This window comes from Musca vetustissima, unplaced genomic scaffold (assembly GCF_032173495.1).
Source record: "Musca vetustissima isolate MV318-11 ecotype Yass unplaced genomic scaffold, APGP_CSIRO_Mvet_v1 utg17141, whole genome shotgun sequence".
Lineage (NCBI taxonomy): Eukaryota > Metazoa > Arthropoda > Insecta > Diptera > Muscidae > Musca > Musca vetustissima.
The window spans coordinates 44320-68504 of NW_026873712.1; the positions used below are offsets into that span (position 1 = coordinate 44320).

General features: G+C 33.9%; 1 protein-coding gene across 1 annotated transcript; it reads right to left on the minus strand.

Moving 5' to 3' along the window:
• Positions 1-1169: 1169 nt before the first annotated feature.
• LOC133327642 (transmembrane protein 198-like) lies at positions 1170-23000 on the minus strand. The gene is made up of 6 exons (XM_061536168.1): positions 22918-23000; positions 4927-5029; positions 4206-4468; positions 3979-4143; positions 1712-1981; positions 1170-1379 (listed from the first exon to the last, which is right to left on the minus strand). The coding sequence occupies exons 1-6, from the start codon at positions 22939-22941 to the stop codon at positions 1197-1199; spliced, it is 1008 nt and encodes a 335-aa protein (XP_061392152.1). The 5' UTR covers positions 22942-23000; the 3' UTR covers positions 1170-1196.
• Positions 23001-24185: the final 1185 nt, after the last annotated feature.

Sequence of the window (24185 nt, forward strand, 5' to 3'; positions counted from 1 at the left end):
AGCGACTACGTTGGCTAGGCCATGTTGTAAGAATGGATGAAGATGCCCCAGCCCAAAAGGCATATAAAAGCGAACCAGCTGATGGTTCACGCAGAAGGGGAAGGCCGCGAATATGATGGAAAGATCAAGTCGAAGACAACATTGCCGAAAATGGTCTTTCAAATTGGAAAAACTGCGCAAAAGACCGACGCGACTGGAAATCTTTTCTAAGCTCGGCTTATGGTATGAAAGTTCTGTCACAAGCCAGCTAAGTAAGTAAGATATGAGAAAAAAAATACCTTTGAGCTTCACTATAGAACTGAAATTTGGAAAATTCGCAGTTTTATAAAATGGCGCCCAACGTGTTATGATCAGCTTAAGTTGCATAAAAACTTGTAGGAAATGTGTTATTGATAATGATTTGGACACGCTACATAGAAAAAAAAATTATTTAAAATTTTATCAAAATAGCGCCCAAAATGAAAACTTTTTTTTTGGGTTCAGATATGACAAAAATATACCTTAGAGCTTCACTATAGAACTAAAATTGGGATAAACTCGCACTTTTATAAAATGGCGCCCAACGTGAAAAAACGTGAAAAATTTTCTCTTTTCATGACAAACTGTATTGGTTTTGTTTTTTGTGTGTGATTTTTGTTTTAAAAAACATATAGTAAACATAAATTAGTATTATTATTATTTTTTTTTAATTTAAAAAATAGTAAATAAAATAATATAACTAAATTATTAATAATAATTATTAATAAATAGTGCTTAAAAAGCATAATCACTTTTTTGGTATTATTTTTTATAAACTAGGAGAAAAAAAATTATATTTCTTTTGTTGGTTTTGTTGTTTGTAACTTTTAGGTTATGTGTGTTTATGTTTTGGAACCATTAAAAACCTGTAAGGATGTCATTTCATTTTTTTCTTTTCATTTTTTTCAAAACTTTACTTAAAGTGCTCTCAATTTATTTTTTTCTGTTTCGTCCAAGTTTCTCAATTTTTTTGTTTGTTTTGGGAAACCATTTAAAGCTTAAAAAGTTATTTAAGACGCAACTGTCAAATGTTTTTTTTTTTTGTTTTTTTTAAATATTTAATGGCAACCCTGTGCCCATTCTATACATTATTCTTACTCTTCTCTTTCTTTATCTCATTTTCTTCTTCTTCTTTATCGTCGTTTTATCACGCTTTACATATAATTATATACCGTTTGTTATGCTATATCACGCACAATCTCGATTTTATCAAACATATCCGAATCGGGTGGTATTGTCGTAAAATGTGTACGATCACTGCGAAAGGTATTCCGTTCATTGGAACTGGTTTTCAGAGAACGTTCTGAGGGTGTTTCGGTGCCGCTTAGCTGGATGCGTTTTTGCAAGGCTGATACGAAATTCTGGAAAAGAAAAGAAAGAATTCATAATTAAATAAAAATCTGATTTTCTCTTTTTCGATCGAAAAAGAGAGGAGACACCTGCGGTCTAAAGAGCTAAAAAACTGCTGAACACCCTTCAGATAGGAAAAAATAGTAGACTTGTATAAAAAAGAAAATTAGAAAATTTTAATTTTATAAAATGGCGCCCAACATGGTTGGATTCTTTAGATCTGCAAGCAACACTGTGGTCCTAAGAGCTTTGTATTCTCTTTATTTGAATACTTAAACCTCTCTTTTACTCTTTTTTTTCCTCTCTCCACTTCCCCAAAACTTCAGGCCCTCTTCCAACTCACCTGCGATATAATATCACCCCGTGCCGTGCGCACCTGATATAGATAACGGAATTTTCGCTGCCTCGCCTCTTCGCGGGTTTCACGCGGTCGTGATTGCATGCGCGCCAGCTGTTGATGTCTCTTCTGAAAGACCCGTTTACGATGATCGATACCCCAGGCGGTAATGAAACTCTGTATCATTAGGCCAATAATTATGCTAATGGGCCAGGCAAAGATCAAAATGCCACCATAGCAGGCGGGTGGATTTGGGTGGGGTTTCATATTGAAGAGCTGGAAAAGAAGAAGAAGAAAAGGAAGACAAAATGTTGAAAAATTATTGAATCACAAATAAAAAGAAAATGGCGCCCAACATGTCAAAATTGTACACCTTTGAGCTTCACTATAGAACTAAAATTTGGAAAAACCTTTAATTAAAAAAAATGGCGCCCAACGTATTATGATCATTTCTAAAAGGGTCATATGAGCTTCAGAGCTAAATTAAAAAAAAAACTTTTGGAGAATGAGGAAACGCTAATATGGACTCACTAAATAAGAACAAAAAATATTGGCGCCCAACGTGAAAACACATTTTTGTGTTTAAATACGACAAAAATGTAACTTTAAGCTTCATTATGGAACTAAAATTCGGAAAACCCCACAACTTTATAAAATGGCGCCCAACGTGAAAATTAATTTTTATTGTGTTAAGATACGACAAAAAGTATATTTGAGCTTTACTAAACTAAATAAAATTCGGAAAATCCCCATTTTATAAAATGGCGCCCAACATGATTTTTTTTTTATTTTGGATAATTTTAAAAGATAGAAGATGAAATGGCGCCCAACGTGACAAAATCTTGTTCTTTCTGGCATGTTAAAATAATGACTGTTTAGTCAGGGGTATCTGCAGAAAAAATCTGAAAAAAGTCGATTTTGAAAATGGCGCCCAACATGACTGATTTTTTTAGACTCAAAAAAAGAATTTAGATAACAAGGAAAATATTTCGTGGTATTGGCTACAGAAAAAAATCCGAAAAAACATTGATTTATAAAAGTGGCGCCCAACATAATAGGGTCGTTCCTTAGAAAATGTCTAGGGGACTTAACGAGAAAAATAAAGAAATGGCGCCCAACAGGATAAAATTCGTCTTTTTCCGAGCATCTTAAAATAATATCTAAACAGTTAAACTCAATTTCTAAAATGGCGCCCAACATGATTGATTTTTTTCAGATTCGGAAAAAAAGTCCTATTGAGCTTCGAGGTGGATATTGAAATCTTAAAAAGGGCATCACTTTAAAAAAATGGCGCCCAACATGATTTGGATCTGAAATAAATCTCTGTCAGATCAAGCGGGATTTTGAAAGAACTTTTTTCCCAGGTCAGCCGAAAAATTTTAAAAAATATTTGTCCCAAACTAGGCAGGATTTTAGGCGTGGATTTTGAAAAGCTCCAGGCCAAACGGATTTTTCAAAGAATATTTGTACCAGGCCAGGCGGGATTTTTGGCGTTGATTTTTTAAGTATATTTGTACCAGATGAAGCGGGATTTTTGGCGTTCATTTTTTCAAGAATATCTGTCCCAGACCAAGCGAGATTTTAGCCGAGGCTTTTTGGAGAATATTTTTACTAGGCCAAGTAGGATTTTAGGCGTCGATTTTTAAAGAATATTTGTACCAGATGAAGAGGGATTTTAGGCTTCGATTTTTATACAATATTTGTACTAAACGATGCAGGATTTTGGCCGTGGGTTTAAGGGAATATTTGTCCAAGGTCAAGCCGTATTTTAGGCGTCGATTTGTAAAGAATATTTGTCCCAGGTGAAGCGGTATTTTAGGTGTCGATTTTTAAACAATATTTGTACCAGGTGAAGCGGGATTTTAGGCATGGATTTTTTAAAGAATTGTGTCCCAGGTGAAGCGGGATTTTAGGCGAAGATTTTTAAACAAATTTGTCCCAGACCAAGCAGGATTTTAGGTGCGGATTCTCAAAGGATATTTGCCCAAGGCATAGCATGATTTTAGGCTTCGATTTTATACGATTATTTGTCCTAGGCCAAGCGGAATTTGAGTCGAGGATTTTTAATGAATATTTGTCCCAAACCGAGCAGCATTTTAGGTGTGGATTTTTAAAGAATATTTGTGCCAGATCAAGTAAGGTTTTTAAGGAATTTTTGTCCCAGGCCAGGTGGAATTGTAGGCCTGGACTATTAAAGAAAGTTTCTCCGTCATCAAATTTCTCAGAGACTTTTAGAGCCTCAGGACTATACGTTTTTTTCTTTTATTACTTACCCATGTGGTCAATTGCAGACCATGCAAAAAGAAATCCACCGAACATATGATCATGGCCGATCCCACCACACTTGTCGTTAAAATTGTCACATATTTTGCACTGCACAACGTTAGAACCGAACAAATAATGGCGCCGCCAATTAAGGCCACAGCTATTTCGATTTGCTGTAAAAGAAAAAACACATCGATTCACTTCTTTAGATTCAAAATCGCCGACCAAAACTTACCCCAAATTCATTATCCGGCATTGTGGCCACACATACCGCCATGGCAGCACCGGCCAAAATCACACCGGCAAAGGCCGATATGAAAAATGTTGCCACCGGATATGTGGAACCGAGTACAGCACCCACTAAGCCACCGACAAGAGATGAGGCAGCATCGGCCGGTTCACCTAAATAGCCCGTGATATAGATACGCATCATGGCCACAGCTTTAATGCCAATAAAGGCTCCGGTTAGAAAACCCACGGCACGCAGGCAGCGGTAACCTAAAGGGGGAAAATAAAGAAAGGAAATTAGAAGACATAGATCAGGGTCTGTTAGGTTTTATGGGGTCAGCTGGACTTTAACACAGTTTCCAAGTAGGAGGTTCGGGGAGATTCTAGTTTTTCTGATAAGAATCCTTTTTTTTACTTTTCCATACACAGATTTTTTCTCCAATCCCTTTTTTATTATTTTTTTGTGCGTGATACCCAAGTGATGTGTCACCGAACGACCTTCAGGCATTTTGTGGTTGTTGTTTATGCAACATAGCTCTTGAAATGTTGTTGTAAAATAGGTGAACTTTATGCACACACTTCTGGGGGTATTTGGCAAATTACGTTTTTTTGTGGTGGTTGGGCGCCACTCACCGAATATCGGGCGTATTTGTGTGTGTATGAGTTTTCAGATTTATGATTTTTTTGTTCAGGGTGTGGGGAGAGGCTTATAAATTTCTTGTACTTACCAAGCAGCACAAATACTATGCCAAAAACCGCACACATTGACCATAAGAGGGCATACATGGTATCTGGTGGGGCACTGGTGCATGGATGATCTTCGAGGAAACCCTAGAAATATACCACAAGACAATTTTTACGGGTTAATAAGGCTTCACATTGTTTTTTTAGTTTGGAGGGGAGGGGAAGGAGAAATAATAAAAAATAAAGCATACTTTTGGGATAATATTTGTACTAGGCTAGGTGGGATTTTAGGCGTGGATTTTTAAAGAATATTTGTCCCAGGCCAAACCAGATTTTAGGGGTGGATTTTTAAAGAATATTTCTCCCAGGACAGGCAGGATTTTAGGCGTGGATTTTTAAAGAATATTTCTCCCAGGCCAGGCAGGATTTTAGACGTGGATTTTTAAAGAATATTTGTCTCAGGCCAGGCGGCAGTTTAGGCGTGGATTTTTAAAGAATATTTCGCTCAGGCCAGGCGGCAGTTTAGGCGTGGATTTTTAAAGAATATTTCGCTCAGGCCAGGCGGCAGTTTAGGCGTGGATTTTTAAAGAATATTTCGCTCAGGCCAGGCGGCAGTTTAGGCGTGGTTTTTTAAAGAATATTTCTCCCAGGCCAGGCAGGATTTTAGGCGTGGATTTTTAAAGAATATTTCGCTCAGGTCAGGCAGGATTTTAGGCGTGGATTTTTAAAGAATATTTGTCTCAGGCCAGGCAGGATTTTAGGCGTGGATTTTTAAAGAATATTTGTCTCAGGCCAGGCAGGATTTTAGGCGTGGATTTTTAAAGAATATTTGTCTCAGGCCATGCGGCATTTTAGGCGTGGATTTTTAAAGAATATTTGTCTCAGGCCATGCGGCATTTTAGGCGTGGATTTTTAAAGAATATTTGTCTCAGGCCAGGCAGGATTTTAGGCGTGGATTTTTAAAGAAAATTTCAGCCAAGACAAGCGGCATTTTAGGCGTGGATTTTTAAAGAAAATTTCAGCCAAGACAAGCGGCATTTTAGGCGTGGATTTTTAAAGAAAATTTCAGCCAAGACAAGCGGCACTTTAGGCGTGGATTTTTAAAGAAAATTTCAGCCAAGACAAGCGGCACTTTAGGCGTGGATTTTTAAAGAAAATTTCTAAGGCCAGGCTGGATTTTAGGCGTGGATTTTTAAAGAATATTTGTCTCAGGCCAGGCAGGATTTTAGGCGTGGATTTTTAAAGAATATTTGTCTCAGGCCAGGCGGCATTTTAGGCGTGGTTTTTTAAAGAATATTTCTGCCAAGACAAGCGGCATTTTAGGCGTGGATTTTTAAAGAATATTTCTCCCAGGCCAGGCAGGATTTTAGGCGTGGATTTTTAAAGAATATTTCTCCAGGCCAGGCAGGATTTTAAGCATGGATTTTTAAAGAATATTTGGCCAAGGCAAAGCGGGAGTTTGGGCTTGGATTTTTAAAGAATATTTGGCCAAGGCAAAGCGGGATTTTGGGCATGGATTTTTAAAGAATATTTGGCCAAGGCAAAGCGGGGTTTTGGGCTTGGATTTTTAAAGAATATTTGTCTCAGGCCATGCGGCATTCTAGGCGTGGATTTTTAAAGAATATTTGTCTCAGGCCATGCGGCATTCTAGGCGTGGATTTTTAAAGAATATTTGTCTCAGGCCATGCGGCATTCTAGGCGTGGATTTTTAAAGAATATTTTCTCAGGCCAGGCATTCTAGGCGTGGATTTTTAAAGAATATTTGTCTCAGGCCATGCGGCATTCTAGGCGTGGATTTTTAAAGAATATTTGTCTCAGGCCATGCGGCATTCTAGGCGTGGATTTTTAAAGAATATTTGTCTCAGGCCATGCGGCATTCTAGGCGTGGATTTTTAAAGAATAAGGAATATTTTTTTGTCTCAGGCCATGCGGCATTCTAGGCGTGGATTTTTAAAGAATATTTGTCTCAGGCCATGCGGCATTCTAGGCGTGGATTTTTAAAGAATATTTGTCTCAGGCCATGCGGCATTCTAGGCGTGGATTTTTAAAGAATATTTGTCTCAGGCCATGCGGCATTCTAGGCGTGGATTTTTAAAGAATATTTGTCTCAGGCCATGCGGCATTCTAGGCGTGGATTTTTAAAGAATATTTGTCTCAGGCCATGCGGCATTCTAGGCGTGGATTTTTAAAGAATATTTGTCTCAGGCCATGCGGCATTCTAGGCGTGGATTTTTAAAGAATATTTGTCTCAGGCCATGCGGCATTCTAGGCGTGGATATATCATGCGGCATTTAGGCGTGGATTTTTATCAGGCCATGCGGCATTAGGCGTGGATTTTTAAAGAATATTGATTGCCATGCGGCATTCTAGGCGTGGATTTTTAAAGAATATTTGTCTCAGGCCATGCGGCATTCAGGCGTGGATTTTTAAAGAATATTTGTCTCAGGCCATGCGGCATTCACAACACATGCGGCATTCTAGGCATAAAGAATATTTGTCTCACAAGCAACTAGAATATTTGTCTCAGGCCATGCGGCATTCTAGGCAATAGGCCATGCGGCATTCTAGGCGTGGATTTTTAAAGTTGTCTCAGGCCATGCGGCATTCTAGGCGTGGATTTTTAAAGAATATTTGTCTCAGGCCATGCGGCATTCTAGGCGTGGATTTTTAAAGAATATTTGTCTAAGGCCATGCGGCATTCTAGGCGTGGATTTTTAAAGAATATTTTCTCAAAATGTCCTTGCCGTACAATGATGTCAAGTTCTTAAGCTAATCAATAGATCTGTTATATATCTGTTATATATCTAAACATTATTATATATTTTTTTAATTGATTGTATCTGCAAAAAACACACTCACACACACACACAACACCCATACATTCACAATCAGCTAAACATTGTCGCTCATCTGCAATAGGTCGTCGTCAGGTCATAATATACGAGGACAAAATCCACATAAACACACACAAAGTTAACAATGCATACATATACACATATATGTATATACTGCAATATAGTTATTACATTGGATGTGCCAGCAAAGCGATCAAGATTTAACATGCAAAAAACAAAACTCAACAATAAATAAATAGTCGTAGGAACTTTTTTTCTGCTGGGCTCTTTTTTTGCAATTTCATTGTTTTTTTGCTGTTGTTTGCATACCATCGACCTCAAACCGATGGCGTTGGATTCCTATCGAAATGTAATTTTTGATGGACGGATAAGGATAATGGCGGAAAAATTGGAAATATATTGGAAAAACAAAACGAAAGAAAATGATTTTCGAAGATAAATGAAAATCAAATTTTAAGGAATCATATTTATGGCGATTTTTTTCGGAAATTTCATTATCATTTCCAATGATACTTTTCACGAATTCAATAAGGACATTTTCTACCTTTAAAAATTTTTTATTTCATTAAAATCCATCAACTAATTCGGAAGTTATGGGCCTGAGAATGTGATACGAAAATATCGACAAAAATTTGCAAATTTTAAGTCATTGTGATTTTTCCCCATAACTATGATTTTTTTCACTGGCTAAGCTAATGATAAATATTTCATTTAAAAGAGTAGATGTTTGCCTTTCATAGTTGGGTTATTTCATCAAAATCGACCAACTACTTCAGAAGTTATGGGCCTGAGAAAAAGATTGCGAAAAATGACCAAAAATTATAATTTTTAAGTAATTGCGAATTTTTCCCAATATCTTTGGTATTTTGTTGGCTAGACCCTTTGTAATCAATTTCATCATAAAGATTGGATATTACCCTTTCATATTTGGGGAATTTCATAAAAATCGGCCAACAATTTCAGAAGTTATGAACCTGAGAACTTCACTACGAAAAATTAACCGTAAAGTACATATTTTAAGTAATTGCGGATTTTCCCCCATATCTTTGGTATTTTATTGGTTAGGCCCTTTAACATTAATTTCAACTTAAAGAGTGGATATTACCCTTTCATAATTGGGGTATTTTATATCAATTCGCCCACTACTTCAAAAGTTATGGACCTGAGAACTTCAGTACGAAAAATTAACCATAAATGAAAACTTTTAAGTAATTGTGCATTTTGCCCGATATCTTTAGTATATTATTGGCTAAACCCGTTGAAATTTATTTAATCGTAAAGAATGGATATTACCCTTTCATAATTGGGGAATTTCATAACAATTCGCCCACTACTTCAAAAGTTATGAACCTGAGAACTTCACTACGAAAAATTAACCATAAATCACAACTCTTAAGTAATTGTGTATTTTGCCCGATATCTTTCGAATTTTATTGGCTAGACAAATAAAATTTAATTTCAACTTAAAGGGTGGATACTACTCTTTCATAATTGGTATAGTTCATAAAAATTGATCATCTACTTTAGAAGATATGGGCCGGAGGAAGTAATTACAAAAAATCGACCCCAAATTACAACTTTTAAGTAATTGTGTATTTGGCCCGATATCTTTGACATTTTATTGATTCAATATAGCAAAGTTATATTCTGTATAGTTATATGTGTATATAATGTAGATATTTCTCTTTCATGATTAAGGGATTTCATCAAAATCGATTCACTACTTCAGAAGTTATGGGCTTGAGAAAGTAAATACTCAAAATCGACCAAAGTTTGCAAATTTAAAGTGATCGTGTATTTTTCCCCATAACTATAGTTTTTATTTGTGGGAGCAATATAACATATTATAGTGTAAAGAGTGGAAATTTATCTTTCATAATTGAGTTTTTTTATAAAAATCGATCATCTTCTTCAGAAGTTATGGACCTGTGAAAGTGATTACAGAAAATTGACCAAAAACTACTCTTTTCGGGTATTTGTGAATTTTAATGGATATTTTAAGCTTTTCATCGGTCATATTATTTGAACTTATTTCACTGTAAAGTATGGACCTTCGCCTTTCATAATTGGTATATTTTATCAAAATCTACCAACTATTTTAGAAGTGGTGGACCTAAGAACGCAATTAGAAAAAATCGATCCAAATTTGCAAATTTTAAGTCATTTTGTATTTATTCTTATAACAATGGCTATTTGTTAGCTGAACTAATGAAAAATATTTCAGGGTATAGAATAGAGATTTTCCTTTCATAAATGGCATCTTATATCAAAATTGGCCCACTACTTCAGAAATTATGGGCCTTAGAAAGTGATTACGAAAAATGTGCCAAAAATTATGAATTTTATGGAAGTGCGTATTTTCGACGTTATGTCAGGCTTTTCTTCAGTCATATTAATGGATCTTATTTCAATGTAAAGTATCGTCAATCCCCTTTCATAATTGGTATATTTGATCAAAATTGAACCACTACTTCAAAAGTTATGGACTTGAGAAAGTAAATACTGAAAAATTGACCAAAATGGGCAAATTTGAAGTCATTGTGTATTTTGCCCCATAACTATGATTTTATACCAGCTGGGGCAATGAAACTTATTTCAGGGTATAGAATTGAGATTTTTCTTTAATAATTTTCATATTTTAGGGACATTGACCCACTAGTTCGGAAGTTAGGAGGCTGAGAAAATGATGACGGAAAATCTACCAAAATTTTCAGATTATAAGCAATTGGATATTTCTGACTCTATCACAGGCATTTGACCAGTCATAACAATGGATCTTATTTCAATGTAGAGTATGGGCATTTATTTTTCATAATTTGGTTATTTTATCCGTATCTACCAACTACTTCCGAAGTTATAGGCAAGAAAACGTGATTACGAAAAATCGACCAAGATTTGCCAATTTTAAGTCATTGTGTATTTTTCCCCATAACAATGGTTTTTTATTGGCAGGTCCAATGAAACTTATTTTAGTGTAAAGGGTGGTCATTCCACTTTCATAATTGGGATATTTCATTAAAATCGGTCCACTACCTCAGAAGTTATAGGGCTGAAAACGAGATTACAAAAAATCGACCAAAATGTACAAATTTTAGTTAATTGCATATTTTCCCCATAACTATAGTGTCTTATTAGCGGAATCAATGAAACTTATTTCAGTGTGGAGAGTGGACATTCCGCTTTCATAATTGGGATATTTCATTAAAATCGATCCACTACTTCCGATGTTATGGACCTGAGAACGTCATTACAAAAAATTGAGCAAAATTTCCATATTTTAAGTAATTGAATATTTCTGACAATATCTCAGGCATTTGACCAGGGGTAATAATGGATCTCAGTTCACTGTAAAGAATGGATATTGACCTTTCATAATTGGGACATTTTATAAAAATCGACCCACTACATCAGAATTTATGGGCCTGAGAACGTGATTACAAAAAATCCTGAACAATTTCTACATTTTCAGTAATTCTGTATTTTTATCGATATCTCAGACTTTTGATCAGTCACGCCAATGAAATTTATTTCTACCTAAAGTGTGGCAATTGACCTTCTTAATCGGTATATTTCATCAAAATCGTTTACCATTTTCAGATGTTATAGCTGATAAAATCTGACTACGGAAAATCGATCAAAAATTTCGCATTATAAGCAATTGGATATTTCTGACTCTATCACAGGCATTTGACCAGTCATAACAATGGATCTGGATTTCAACGTAAAGAGTGGACATTCACCTTGTGTTGTGGTTCCACCGATTATGTCATCGACAAGTCGATTAATCGGTAGCCCAACGATTACCTATCATCAACAGAGAAGAACGATCCCTAAGGAATAAGGAGAAAAAAGCTAAAATACTTTGCCGCAAACACAATAAAGAATTCAGACCGCCAGCGTCTAAATATTTAAATAGGTGTTTTATTTTTACCAACCACCACCAGTTCCTAATTAGCAACACGTAGATATCGCCTGTATACTTGTTGTGTTGTCTAATATTAATTTATTGTTGTTCGTCTTTGTGCAACAAATACTTTCGGCTCTAAAGCTACTCTGTTGATTTAGAACCCCTACAAGTGAATACGCCTGTATCGGAACTTGTACACCTTGCATAATCGGGATATTTCATTAAAATCGACCAACTACATTAGAAGTTACAGGCCTGAGAAAGAGATTACAAATTGTTAGTCATTATGTATTTTTCCCATAACAAAGTGTTTTTATTTCATGATATAGTATGGAGATTTTTCTTTCATAATTAAAAAAATATATTTAATTGATGTCATACCTAATCATTAATATGGGCTTATTAAAATCCAGGTTCCCTAGTTTATCTGGTTCCCATTTTTTGCCTATTGTTCCATAATTTTTTTGCCATTCACTTTCATCCTCGTCGCCAGCATCATCATCATCATCCTCAATGAATGAATGTGACACCCACAAACCTCATATCCTAGATTCAAAACTGGATGAGCGCTATACATTGTCATTAACCACAGGATGTTTTAATGTGAAACTTCCTTTTTTCGGCCTTCTCCACCATGCAACTCCCTTTTTCTACCATCACTCAGTTGTATATTAATATAAATCTAGGAGAGTTTCATTTGCTAAATTTTTTTTTTGATTTTACGATGTATAAAATCAAATATATATGTACGTCTGTTTAACAATTTGTAATTATCAGTCACATTTACAACACAGCGAATGTCCTTATTCTACTTTCTCTACTCTCTGCTGTTTCCCCGTTTTCCTGTTTCTTTTGTTCCATTTTTTTATTTCACGATTTCTATTCAAGCAGTGAACTATTGTAGACAGGGGAACAACATATTTCTCCCTTCTAAGGTGAGTGAATAGAGATGGAGTGTCAGAAATCATGTGACATATTTTACAATCTTTTCTGACATATTATATGTCAAAGCTTTGATTGTTTTAGCTGCAGGATAAATATATACTCCGGTAGCAGGAAGCCAAACCTTCATAATCTGTGATCACTTTCGCGGACTCATAACTTCTGAAGTATTGGGAGGATTTCGATAAGGTACATAGATTTCGAAAGGTGAGAGTCTTCCCTTTAAAATAGAAAAACATTTCTTTAAGGTACCCATTAAAATACCAAAGATATCGGATAAAATTCACAATTACTTAAAAATCCCAATTTTTGGTCGTTTTTCAGTAATCACTTTCTCGGGCTCATAACTTCCAAAGTATTGGGGGGATTTCGATAAAATACACAGTTTTCGAAAGGTGAGAGTCTTCCCTTAAAAAGAGAACAACATTTCTTTAAAGTACCCATTAAAATACCAAAAATATCGGGTAAAATTCACAATTACTTAAAAATTTTAATTTATGTTAAATTTTCGGTATTCACTTTCTCAGGCTCACAACTTCTGAACTATTGGGAGGATTTCGATAAAATACCCAGATTTTGAAAGTAGAGAGTCTTCCCTTTAAAATAGAAAAACATTTCTTTAAAGTACCCATTAAAATACCGAAGATATCGGATAAAATTCACATTTACTTAAAAATCCCAATTATTGGTCGTTTTTCAGTAATCACTTTCTCAGGCTCATAACTTCTGAAGTATTGAGGGGATTTCGATAAAATACACAGTTTTCGAAAGGTGAGAGTCTTTCCTTTAAAATAGAACAACATTTATTTAATGTATCCATTAAAATACCAAAGATATCGGATAAAATTCACATTTGCTTAAAAATCCCAATTTTTGGTCGTTTTTCAGTAATCACTTTCTCAGGCTCATAACTTCTGAAGTATTGGGGGGATTTCGATAAAATACACAGTTTTCGAAAGGTGAGAGTCTTCCCTTGAAAAGAGAACAACATTTCTTTAAAGTACCCATTAAAATACCAAAGATATCGGGTAAAATTCACAATTACTTAAAAATTTTAATTTATGTTAAATTTTCGGTAATCATTTTCTCAGTCTCATAACTTCTGAAGTATTGAGGGGATTTCGGTAAAATACGCAAATTTCGAAAGTAGGGAGTCTACCCTTTAACATAGAAAAACATTTCTTTAAAATATCCATTGAAATACTAAAGATATCGGGTAAAATTCACAATTACTTAAAAATGTTAATTTATGTTATATTTTCGGTAATCACTTTCTCGGGCTCATAACTTCTGAAGTATTGGGGGGATTTCGATAAAATACCCAGACTTCGAAAGGTGAGAGTCTTTCCTTTAAAATAGAACAACATTTATTTAATGTATCCATTAAAATACCAAAGATATCGGATAAAATTCACATTTACTTAGAAATCCCAATTTTTGGTCGTTTTTCAGTAATCACTTTCTCAGGCTCATAACTTCTGAAGTATTGGGGGTATTTCGATAAAATACACAGTTTTCGAAAGGTGAGAGTCTTCCCTTTAAAATAGAAAAACATTTCTTTAAAGTACCCATTAAAATACCGAAGATATCGGATAAAATTCACATTTACTTAAAAATCCCAATTATTGGTCGTTTTTCAGTAATCACTTTCGCGGACTCATAACTTCCAAAGTATTGGGGGGATTTCGATAAAATACACAGATTTCGAAAGGTGAGAGTCTTTCCTTTAAAATAGAAAAACATTTCTTTAAAGTATCCATTAAAATACCAAAGATATCGGATAAAATTCACAATTACTTAAAAATGTTAATTTATGTTAAATTTTCGGTAATCACTTTCTCAGGCTCATAACTTCTGAAGTATTGGGGGGATTTCGATAAAATATACAGTTTTCGAAAGGTGAGAGTCTTTCCTTGAAAATAGAACAACATTTCTTTAAAGTATCCATGAAAAATACCAAAGATATCGGGTAAAATTCACAATTACTTAAAAATGTTAATTTATGTTAAATTTTCGGTAATCATTTTCTCAGTCTCATAACTTCTGAAGTATTGAGGGATTTCGGTAAAATACGCAAATTTCGAAAGTAGGGAGTCTACCCTTTAACATAGAAAAACATTTCTTTAAAATATCCATTGAAATACAAAAGATATCGGATAAAATTCACATTTACTTAAAAATTTTAATTTATGTTAAATTTTCGGTATCCACTTTCTCAGGGTCATAACTTCTGAAGTATTGGGAGGATTTCGATAAGGTACATAGATTTCGAAAGGAGAGAATCTTTTCTTTAAAATAGAAAAACATTTCCTTAAAGTACCCATTAAAATACCAAAGATATCGGATAAAATTCACATTTACTTAAAAATCCCAATTTTTGGTCGTTTTTCAGTAATCACTTTCTCAGGCTCATAACTTCTGAAGTATTGGGGGGATTTCGATAAAATACCCAGACTTCGAAAGTGGAGAGTTTTCCCTTTAAAATAGAAAAACATTTCTTTAAAGTATCCATGAAAATACCAAAGATATCGGGTAAAATTCACAATGACTTAAAATGTTAATTTATGTACAATTTTCGATAATCACTTTCTCAGGGTCATAACTTCTGAAGTATTGGGAGGATTTCGATAAGGTACATAGATTTCGAAAGGAGAGAGTCTTCCCTTTAAAATAGAAAAACATTTCCTTAAAGTACCCATTAAAATACCAAAGATATCGGGTAAAATTCACAATTACTTAAAAATGTTAATTTATGTTAAATTTTCGGTAATCACTTTCTCGGGCTCATAACATCTGAAGTATTGGGAGGATTTCGATAAAATTTCGAAAGAAGAGAGTCTTCTCTTTAAAAAAGGAACATATTTCTTTAAAATACCCATTGAAATACCAAAGATATCGGATAAAATTTACATTTACTTAAAAATCCCAATTTTTGGTAGATTTTCTCTAGTAAATTTCTCTGACCCATAACTTCCCAAATAGTGGGACGATTTTTATAAATTATCCCAATTATGGAAGGGAAATGTCCATCTTTTACGTTCTTTGTCCAAATTAATAAAATATCAAAGATATGAGGAAAAATATACGACTGCTTAGATTTTACATTTTTGGTCGATTTTCAGACCAGATTTTGAAAGAAGAAAGTCATTACTTTGTGGTACATGTTCTTAGATCTACTCAATAGAATACCGAGTAAAATATGGTAAAAAAAATATACAAGGACTTAAAATTATGGCATTACGAACTTTGTAGAATGTCGAAAGCTTACCATACCGACCATCACTGCCCCGAAGTGAACCATTTTTGTAGTCCTCAAAACTAAATGAGCAGCGACGAGCTGTGTTGGTTCAAGCCAAACAAATGCATTAGTACCACATCCGTAAAACCACACTTCAAATCAGGAAAGAACAACAAAAATGAAAATGAAACAAAAAAGCGAACATAAACATATTCGCCCTGCTTAGGTTTTCTTCCTTGCAAGTTCTCCGTTTGGGTTGGGTGCAAAAAATTTGATTCAAAAAAAACTTACCATTTACATTTTGGTTCTGTGTGAATGGTGTTGATGTTGCACTTTCATGCGGAACTTGAAATTGCGAAAAGAAAAAAAGAAGGACAACAACATCAAGGAGGTCCTCCTTCTCTTCTTCTTCTTCTTTTGTAATATAGCAATTCGAATAAATGAATAAATTGAGCACGACATTTCAGAGCATTTGCACAAATTTTGTGCCCTGCTGCTTCTTTGAGAGGCAAAATAATGTATGCCCTGCCTTATTTAGTTTGGCCAAGGACATAACTTATTCAGGCATTCCGAAAGTTCTACTTCGACAATGTTGTTTCCTTATGATGTAAATTTTGGTTTGGCAAATAATTTAATACGAGGCTCGGCTCATATTATTGACGTATGCCCGAAATAGGAACTGACAAGACCAACATAATGGGAGGATCATTCATTGACTACTTTCTATAAAAAAAATCCAGATTTTTTCTTAACCACCTCGGCTTATTAGCTTAATTGTGAAAGTGGAATCTCTAGTATTTACGCTGAAATAAATTTCATTGATCCAGCTAATAAAATATCTTAGTTATGGGGGAAAATCCACAATTACTAAAAATTTGTAAATTTTGGTCGATTTTCTGTAATCACTTTCTCAGGCTCATAACTTCTAAAGTAATTGGTCGATTTTCATAAAATCTTCCAATTATGAAAGAAAAAGGTCCACACTTTACATTGAAATAAGTTTCATTGAGGTAGCTAATAAAATACCAGAGTTACGGGGCAATATACACAATTACTTAAAATTTGTAAATTTTGGTCGATTTTCGGTAATCATTTTCTCAGGCTAATAACTTCTGAACTAGTGGGCCGATTTGGATGAAATATCACAATTGGGAAAGGAAAATGTCCACTATTTAAGTGCCTACAAGTTTCCTATTGGTCTATTCGCCAAAAAACACCAGAAATCTAAGGAAAAATACACAATTACTCAAAAATCGTAATTTTCGGTGGATTTTCCGTAATCACTTTCTCAGTCCCATAACTTCTGAAATAGTAGATGGATTTTAATAAATTACAATGATTTTGAAAGAAGATAACCATCTCTATAAAATAACGACACTTTTCTTTGTTACTCCCTATGAAAAAATAAAGATATCGGCTAAAACTTAGAATGACCTAAAATTCCAAATTTTTGGTTAAACTTTTGTAAGCAATTTCTCAGGCGCCTAACTTCTGGAGTTGTGGATCGATTTTGATGAAATATCGCAATTATGAAATGGGAAACCCTACTTTATACGAGGAATCATGTTTCAATTGCCTAGCTAATAAAATTCCAGAGTTATGGGCAAAAATGCACAATTACCTAAAATTACCTAATTACCTAAAATAAGCAATTTTTGGTCGATTTTCAGAAATCACCTTCTCAGGCCAATAACTTCTGTTGAAGTAGTTGAATTTTAATAAAAGGTTCCGATTTTGAAATATGAGAGTCTTCTCTTTATATTATCGGAAATTTTTCCTTGAGGTACTTGAAAACTTTAATCGATAACATTTTCGAAACTAAATTACGCCCATGGCCTATAAATAAGGTCACCAAGGGAGACCAGCTGATTATCGATACCTCTCAAGTTTGCTGTCAAAATGCATTATTGTGAATTGACTTCCATTATGAAAACGTAAACAAAGTCGAAATTTTTGACATTAGACTTGAGAAAAAACAGCTGTTTTCCGATTTCGATTGCTACCTTGTTGGCCTTATTAATAGATCTTGGTAGCAATCGAAATCTGAAAACAGCTGTTCTTTCTCAAGTCTAATGTCAAAAATTTTGACTTTGTTAACGTTTTCATAATGGAAGTCAATTCACAATAATGCATTTTGACAGCAAACTTGAGAGGTATCGATAATTAGCTGGTCTCCCTTGATGACCTTATTTATAGGCCATGGCACAATGAATAGGTAGTCCATTTAGAGCAGCTGATGTCTTGATTAACTGTCAAAGTGCGTAATATCTAGTTGAATTCGATGTGTAATGCTGCCAAATTTTTGAAATATTATAAGGAGACATTTGACAGATGGTCGAGACAAAAACAAATGTTTTGTTTTGATACATCACCTTATTATTGCATCATGATTACGCCCAATGCATTTTTGGGCAACAAATTTAGATGCAAGTGTCATCAATTGTGCAATCGTTTTTTTTTTCTAATTTACAACAAATTTTATAAATGGAGAGGAGGAGAAGAAGAAGACAACTTGAACAACATATCGACGTCAAACATTAACTACAACGACAAAGTGGGTCAATCGCACAGAAGACAAAAACAAAAACCAACAGGCGTCTATTCTCTTTTTACTACTTTTGTTTACGCTGGCGGATATCAAGGAAACTTTAATGCAAATCAAAGTCCAAAGAGGAGAGAAGAGTAGAACAAAAAAAAAACGCAAACTTGTACCTTCAACTCTGAGCTATGAGTAAACAAACAAGCAAACAATTTGCAATGCTGCATGCATGCTTAAAGGATAATAAAAGGATATATAGATGAAGGAAAGCGACTAAAATGTTGTCGCTGTCGTCTTTCATCTGCTTTGTCTATGGCTTTGTTTCATCCTCCACCTCCTCCTGCATTGCCTTTGGGAATTTTTATGGTTCAAGCTAACACATAGCCCGAACCATAGGCAAGGAAACTGGCAATGTGTTTAGCGTACAATGGCATGGGTGTGAAGCTGTGACAAATATCCTTGGGGAGAAAATGTTTAGGAAAGCACAAAAAATATTTATAAAAGTGTTTGTAATAATTAAGAATAGGAGAAAAAGACAGAAAAAATTATGATTATGTTTTGGTAGGGATCATAAGCCCACAGAGAGTTTATGGTAAAGGAAAAACCAACAAACAAAAAAATGCATCTAAGAATCGATCTTAATTCTTGAAATAAAGGCTAACTCAAAAATACAAAATAAGGAAGAAATTCAGTTATCGGCTTGAATGTTCGTATTGCTGCATTTTAAGGGTTATGTCCCACGCTCAACACTTTTAGGTTATCCTACATGAGTAGAGCACAAAAAATCCCAACATAGTATGGACCTTGACATTCCCATTTCATGAATGGCTGCCAATCCAATAATCAGAAATCAGCCTCAACAAAAGAAACTAGAAAGTCAAGAATCGAAGAACTAGGGTCCCCTATCTTTGGTGACTGATTGGAACGAGTAAAATGAAATAAAAAGAAAAAAAAATGATTTTGAAGAGGAAACGCCGATGCCCAAACCATGAAAATACGCCGTTTAGTGGACTTGATCGGCTCAGAAGAGTTTCTGAAACTATGTTGACATATTTGCATTTAAAGTTATTTCTACGGGCCATAACATCGGAAATAGTGGAAAGATTTTGATAAAAATATCCAGATTATGCAAGAGGAAATTCCATACGTCACGTTGAAATAAGGTCCACAGATGTAACTAATAAAGTTCCTGAGATATCCTCAAAAATTCACAATTACTAAAAATGTGCATATTTTGGTCGATTTTTTGTAATCATTTTCTCAGGGCCACAACTTCTGAAGTAGTGGACCGATTTTAATGAAATATCCCAATTATGAAAGCGGAATGTCCAATCTTTACGGTGAAATAGGATATATTGAAGTCGATTTTTTGTAATCATTTTCTCAGGGCCATAACTTCTGAAGTAGTGGTATAGGAAAAAAAACCAACAAACAAAAAATGCATATGCGAATCGGTCTTGCATCTTGAAATAAAATTCAACTCAGAAATGCTTAACAAAATGAAGTGTTAAATATTGTGAATTATGCAATTGGCAACACATATATTTGACAGTAATTAGAGATCCCTACAGTGATCAGTTACAATAAGATGTAGATATAATTCATGGTTACTTTTAATAGACACATAAGTAATCATTACAATGAACCTCTCAAGTTTGCTGAATTAGAATTGACTTCCATTATGAAAACGTAAACAAAGTCGAAATTTTTGACATTAGACTTGAGAAAAAAACAGCTGTTTTCCGATTTCGATTGCTATCTTGGTGACCTTATTAATAGATCTTGATTACAATGAACTAGAATTAGAATTATCTAGAATAGAATAATCTAGAATAAGCGCCAAGCATATAAAATAGGTTGTATCATAGAGAAATTGTCTCAGGTATAAGTAAAAGCTCTCAGTTGCAAAGTGTCGTGCTCTCAGTTGTCAAGTATATGTTCAGCTTATAAAGTGTCGTGCTCTCAGTCTGTAAAGTATTGTCGTCTCAGTTAAAAAGTGTGAAGTGCTGTAAATAAAGTTTGAAAACCCCCGAATACAAAAGAGGGGGTTTCAATTTGCTGTGGACATCGCCGGAAAATTTTTAAAATAATATCAACATGAAGAAATCTGGAGATCGATGTGTAGAGCGAAATAAATCCCATGATAGTATGGAACTTATGAACATTTCCGCTCCATCGTTGACAGCCAATCCAAGATTATTTCCAGGAATCAGCAAATAACAAAAGAACTAAAAATTCAATGACCGATGAACATTAGAATAGATCCGCATCAGGCTCTGTCTCTCCCCGCACGCTGTCTCTCTTTGAGAGTAAATTATGTAAAAAGAACGTAAAAACCGGTTCTTTGCCTGACCGTGGTATAGATTTCCTGACCCTTTTTTGACATATTTGCATTGAAAGTTATTTCTTTGGCCCATAACTTCGGAAATAGTGAATAGATTTTATTAAGAAAATATCCTGATTATATAAAAGAAAGTCCATAGTATATATTTAAATATGTTCCACAGATGTAACTAATCAAATACCTGAGATATCCTCAAAAATACGCAATTACTTAAAATTTGGCAATTTTAATCAATTTTCCGTAATCACTTTCTCAGGCCTATAACTTCTGAAGTAGTGGGTCGATTTTGATCAAATATACCAATTATGAAAGAGGAATATCCATTTTTCGCAGTAAAGTAATGTATATGGATAGGATTGATAAAATGTATGGCACATCGTTAAAAATACACAAATACCTTAAAAGATAAATTTTTAGTCGATTTTTCGTAATCAATTTCACAGGGCTATAACTTCTGAAGTAGTGGGTCGATTTTGATGAAGTTTGTGAATTATGAAAGATAAATATCTGTTCTTTATATTGAAATATATTTTTCTATATAGAGCTAAAAAAATATCATATATATCGGGTAAAAATCACAATTACTTAAAAGATGTAATATATGGTCGCTTTTCCGAACTTACTTTCTAATGGCCATAACTTCTAAAGTAGATGGTCGATTTTTATATAATAACCCAATTATGAATGAGGCATTTCTTTCAGTTAAAATTGATTTCAAGGACCTAGCCAATAAAATACCAAAGATTTCGGAAAAATTTCACAATTACTTTAAATTTTTAATTTTTGGTCCACATTTCGTAATTATATCCTCTGGCCCATAACTTCTAAAGTAGTTGCTCGATTTTTATGAGATACACCAAAATATGAAAGGGAAATATCTGATCTTTGTTTTAAAATATATTCTGTTACATTGAACCAATAAAATGTCGTAGATATATTGAAAAATTCACAATTACTTAAATGTTGAAATTAATTTCAAGAGCCTATCCATTAAAATATCAAAGATATGAAGAAAATTTCACGATTACTTAAAATTTGTAATTTTTGTCCAATTTTTCGTAATCATATTCTCCTCCCCTCAACATCTAAAGTAGTTGGTCGATTTTTATAAAATATCGCAAATATCAACGGGAAATATCTACTCTTTATTTTGAAATATGTTTTGTTGTATTGAACCAATAAAATGTCATAGATATCGTGCCGAATACCCAATTACTTAAAAGTTGTAATTTTTGGTCGATTTTCTGTAATCACATCCAGGCCCATAACTTCTTAATTAGTTAGCGGATTTTTATGAAATTCCCCAATTATGAAAGGGTAATATCCACTCTTTAAGTTGAAGTAATTGTCAAAAGGTCTAGCCAATAAAATATTAAAGATTTAGGGGAAATTTCGCTATTACCAAATTTTTTTTTTGAAATTTTTCGATAATTATTTCTCAGACCCATAACTTCGGAAATAGTTGACTGATTTTGATTAAATAACCAAATAATGAAAGGTATTCACTCTTTTAAATGAAATATGTCTTATTAGCATAGCCCCTAAAGGGGGAAAATTCCCAAGGACTTATAATTTGCAAATTTGGGACGATATTTCCATATTATTTTTAAGGACCATAACATAAGAATTAATGGATGGATATTAATGAAATAAAAAAAATTAAAAGTTGAAGCCCACAGAAATCATCTGTCAAAATTTTGTTAACTGTCATACGACATTTTAATTTTAATTTAGTCTCCTACAGCTGTAGATCATCTGACTTAATTAAGCAACTCTGTTTTTTTTTTTTTTGCCTTGTGAATGACATATAAACAAAAGTCACATATAAATTACACAATTACCGTTATGTATATGCTGTCGTCCAGCTGTCAGTTAACTATGTTGCCATACGTTTGTTTTTGTTTTTTTTTCTGGTATATAAATCATGTTTACAACAATGGGAATATATATGAAATTATCCTTGACCCTGTTTTATTTTACTGATGATATATTTCAACGCTCTCTCGTTCACTCCTTTTCTCTCTCTCTCTCAAATACCCTTTTTTAAAATTTGTGATTAATATCATTACTCTCTGACTTCCCAAGTGAATTGTCACAAGTGTCACATTGTGTAATGATGATGATGAAGATGCCAAGGATAATGGTAATGATGCTGATGTTTTTGTTGTTTTTATTTGTATTATTATTTCAATTTAATTTTCTCTACTTACTTTTATGAAAAATTGCCAATCCATTTTATGGATTTCCGGATGTTCGGGATGTTCATAAACAAATACCGAGTCTACGGAACTCATGTTTGCGGATATTTATTAGTTATGGGGGATTTTGTTTTTTTTTTAGTTTATAAATTGCGAGTTAAAAATTCACGTTGAAGGAACTTAAGGAAATAAAATTTACACACACTCACATATATTTTTTCACATTTACATATTTATGTTTAGGATTATTGGATACATTTCCATGTACCTTGATTAAAGCTTTTCTTCCTTTTTTGTATTTTTTTTATTATTATTTTGTTTTATTTCCGTTTACTTTTACTTTCATTTGGTTTCACATTGTGTTTTGAAATTATTCCGAACTAGTTTGGCAGGAAACTGGACAAAAAAGGACCTGGTACAACACAGGACATTAAGGATGTTTGTTGTGCTAAAGCTAAAGATTTGTGTTTTTTTTTATTATTTTGGGAAGCCCGGAGACAACACAACCGTAAAGCGTCAACGCTGCCGAAACACAGACAAGCCACAATTACTGTGGGTACGGTCAGTAGTGGCACATTTTTTCCCACCCTATTTTACGAAGCGGCGGCAACGACGACAACAACAACACAAACTTAACGAAACAAACGTTTTGGCGAAGAAATTCCTTTGTAACTCGTGCTCATCCTTTGCTTTTGTTTTTCCCTTTTATGGGTGGAAAAAAATTGTTGACACCTTTTTTATTTTTCTCCAGTGGAGATTTTTTTTCAAACACAAATTTAATTTATATCCTTTTTTAATATTTTTCACTTATATTTTATTAACATAATTGAATTTCCTTGTATTTTGGCTAGTATCTTTTTTCACTTATCCTTTGTTAGTATGTTTTTTCCTTCTTTCCTGGCAGGATGGATATCTAAAATGTATCTGTGCTAGTCAAAACAAGCGTGACCGTATGATTTCCGTGTCCTATCTCCATGATTCGTTCAACATAACTACTGTAAATGTTGGAAGATAAAAATTGCATGTTCTGTAAAGGATAAATAATCGAAAGTTTAAATAAAGATTAATCGATATATTTTTGTGGTTATCGACTTTTGTGGGGCTAAAGGATAACGGTCGTTTAATATACAAAAAATATCCTTAAGAATATGCCTGCATATGAATATTTACTTGGCAGCATAGCAATAAACTAACAGCAAACACTCCCTAGGTCACTAGTTCATTTTAGTGAATACAACCTTTGGATTGTTTGATACGTTCAACTTATGATTGAATTATTA

What these genes read in the sequence shown, in the direction of transcription:
- LOC133327642 (XM_061536168.1), bottom strand. Translation starts at nt 22,941, where the DNA reads ATGGATTGGCAATTTTTCATAAAA. An exon ending in TGCCGGATAATGAATTTGGG is followed by an intron (nt 4,144 to 4,205) that starts GTAAGTTTTGGT and finishes TTTCTTTTACAG; the next exon opens with CAAATCGAAATAGCTGTGGC. An exon ending in GTCTGCAATTGACCACATGG is followed by an intron (nt 1,982 to 3,978) that starts GTAAGTAATAAA and finishes CTTCTTTTCCAG; the next exon opens with CTCTTCAATATGAAACCCCA.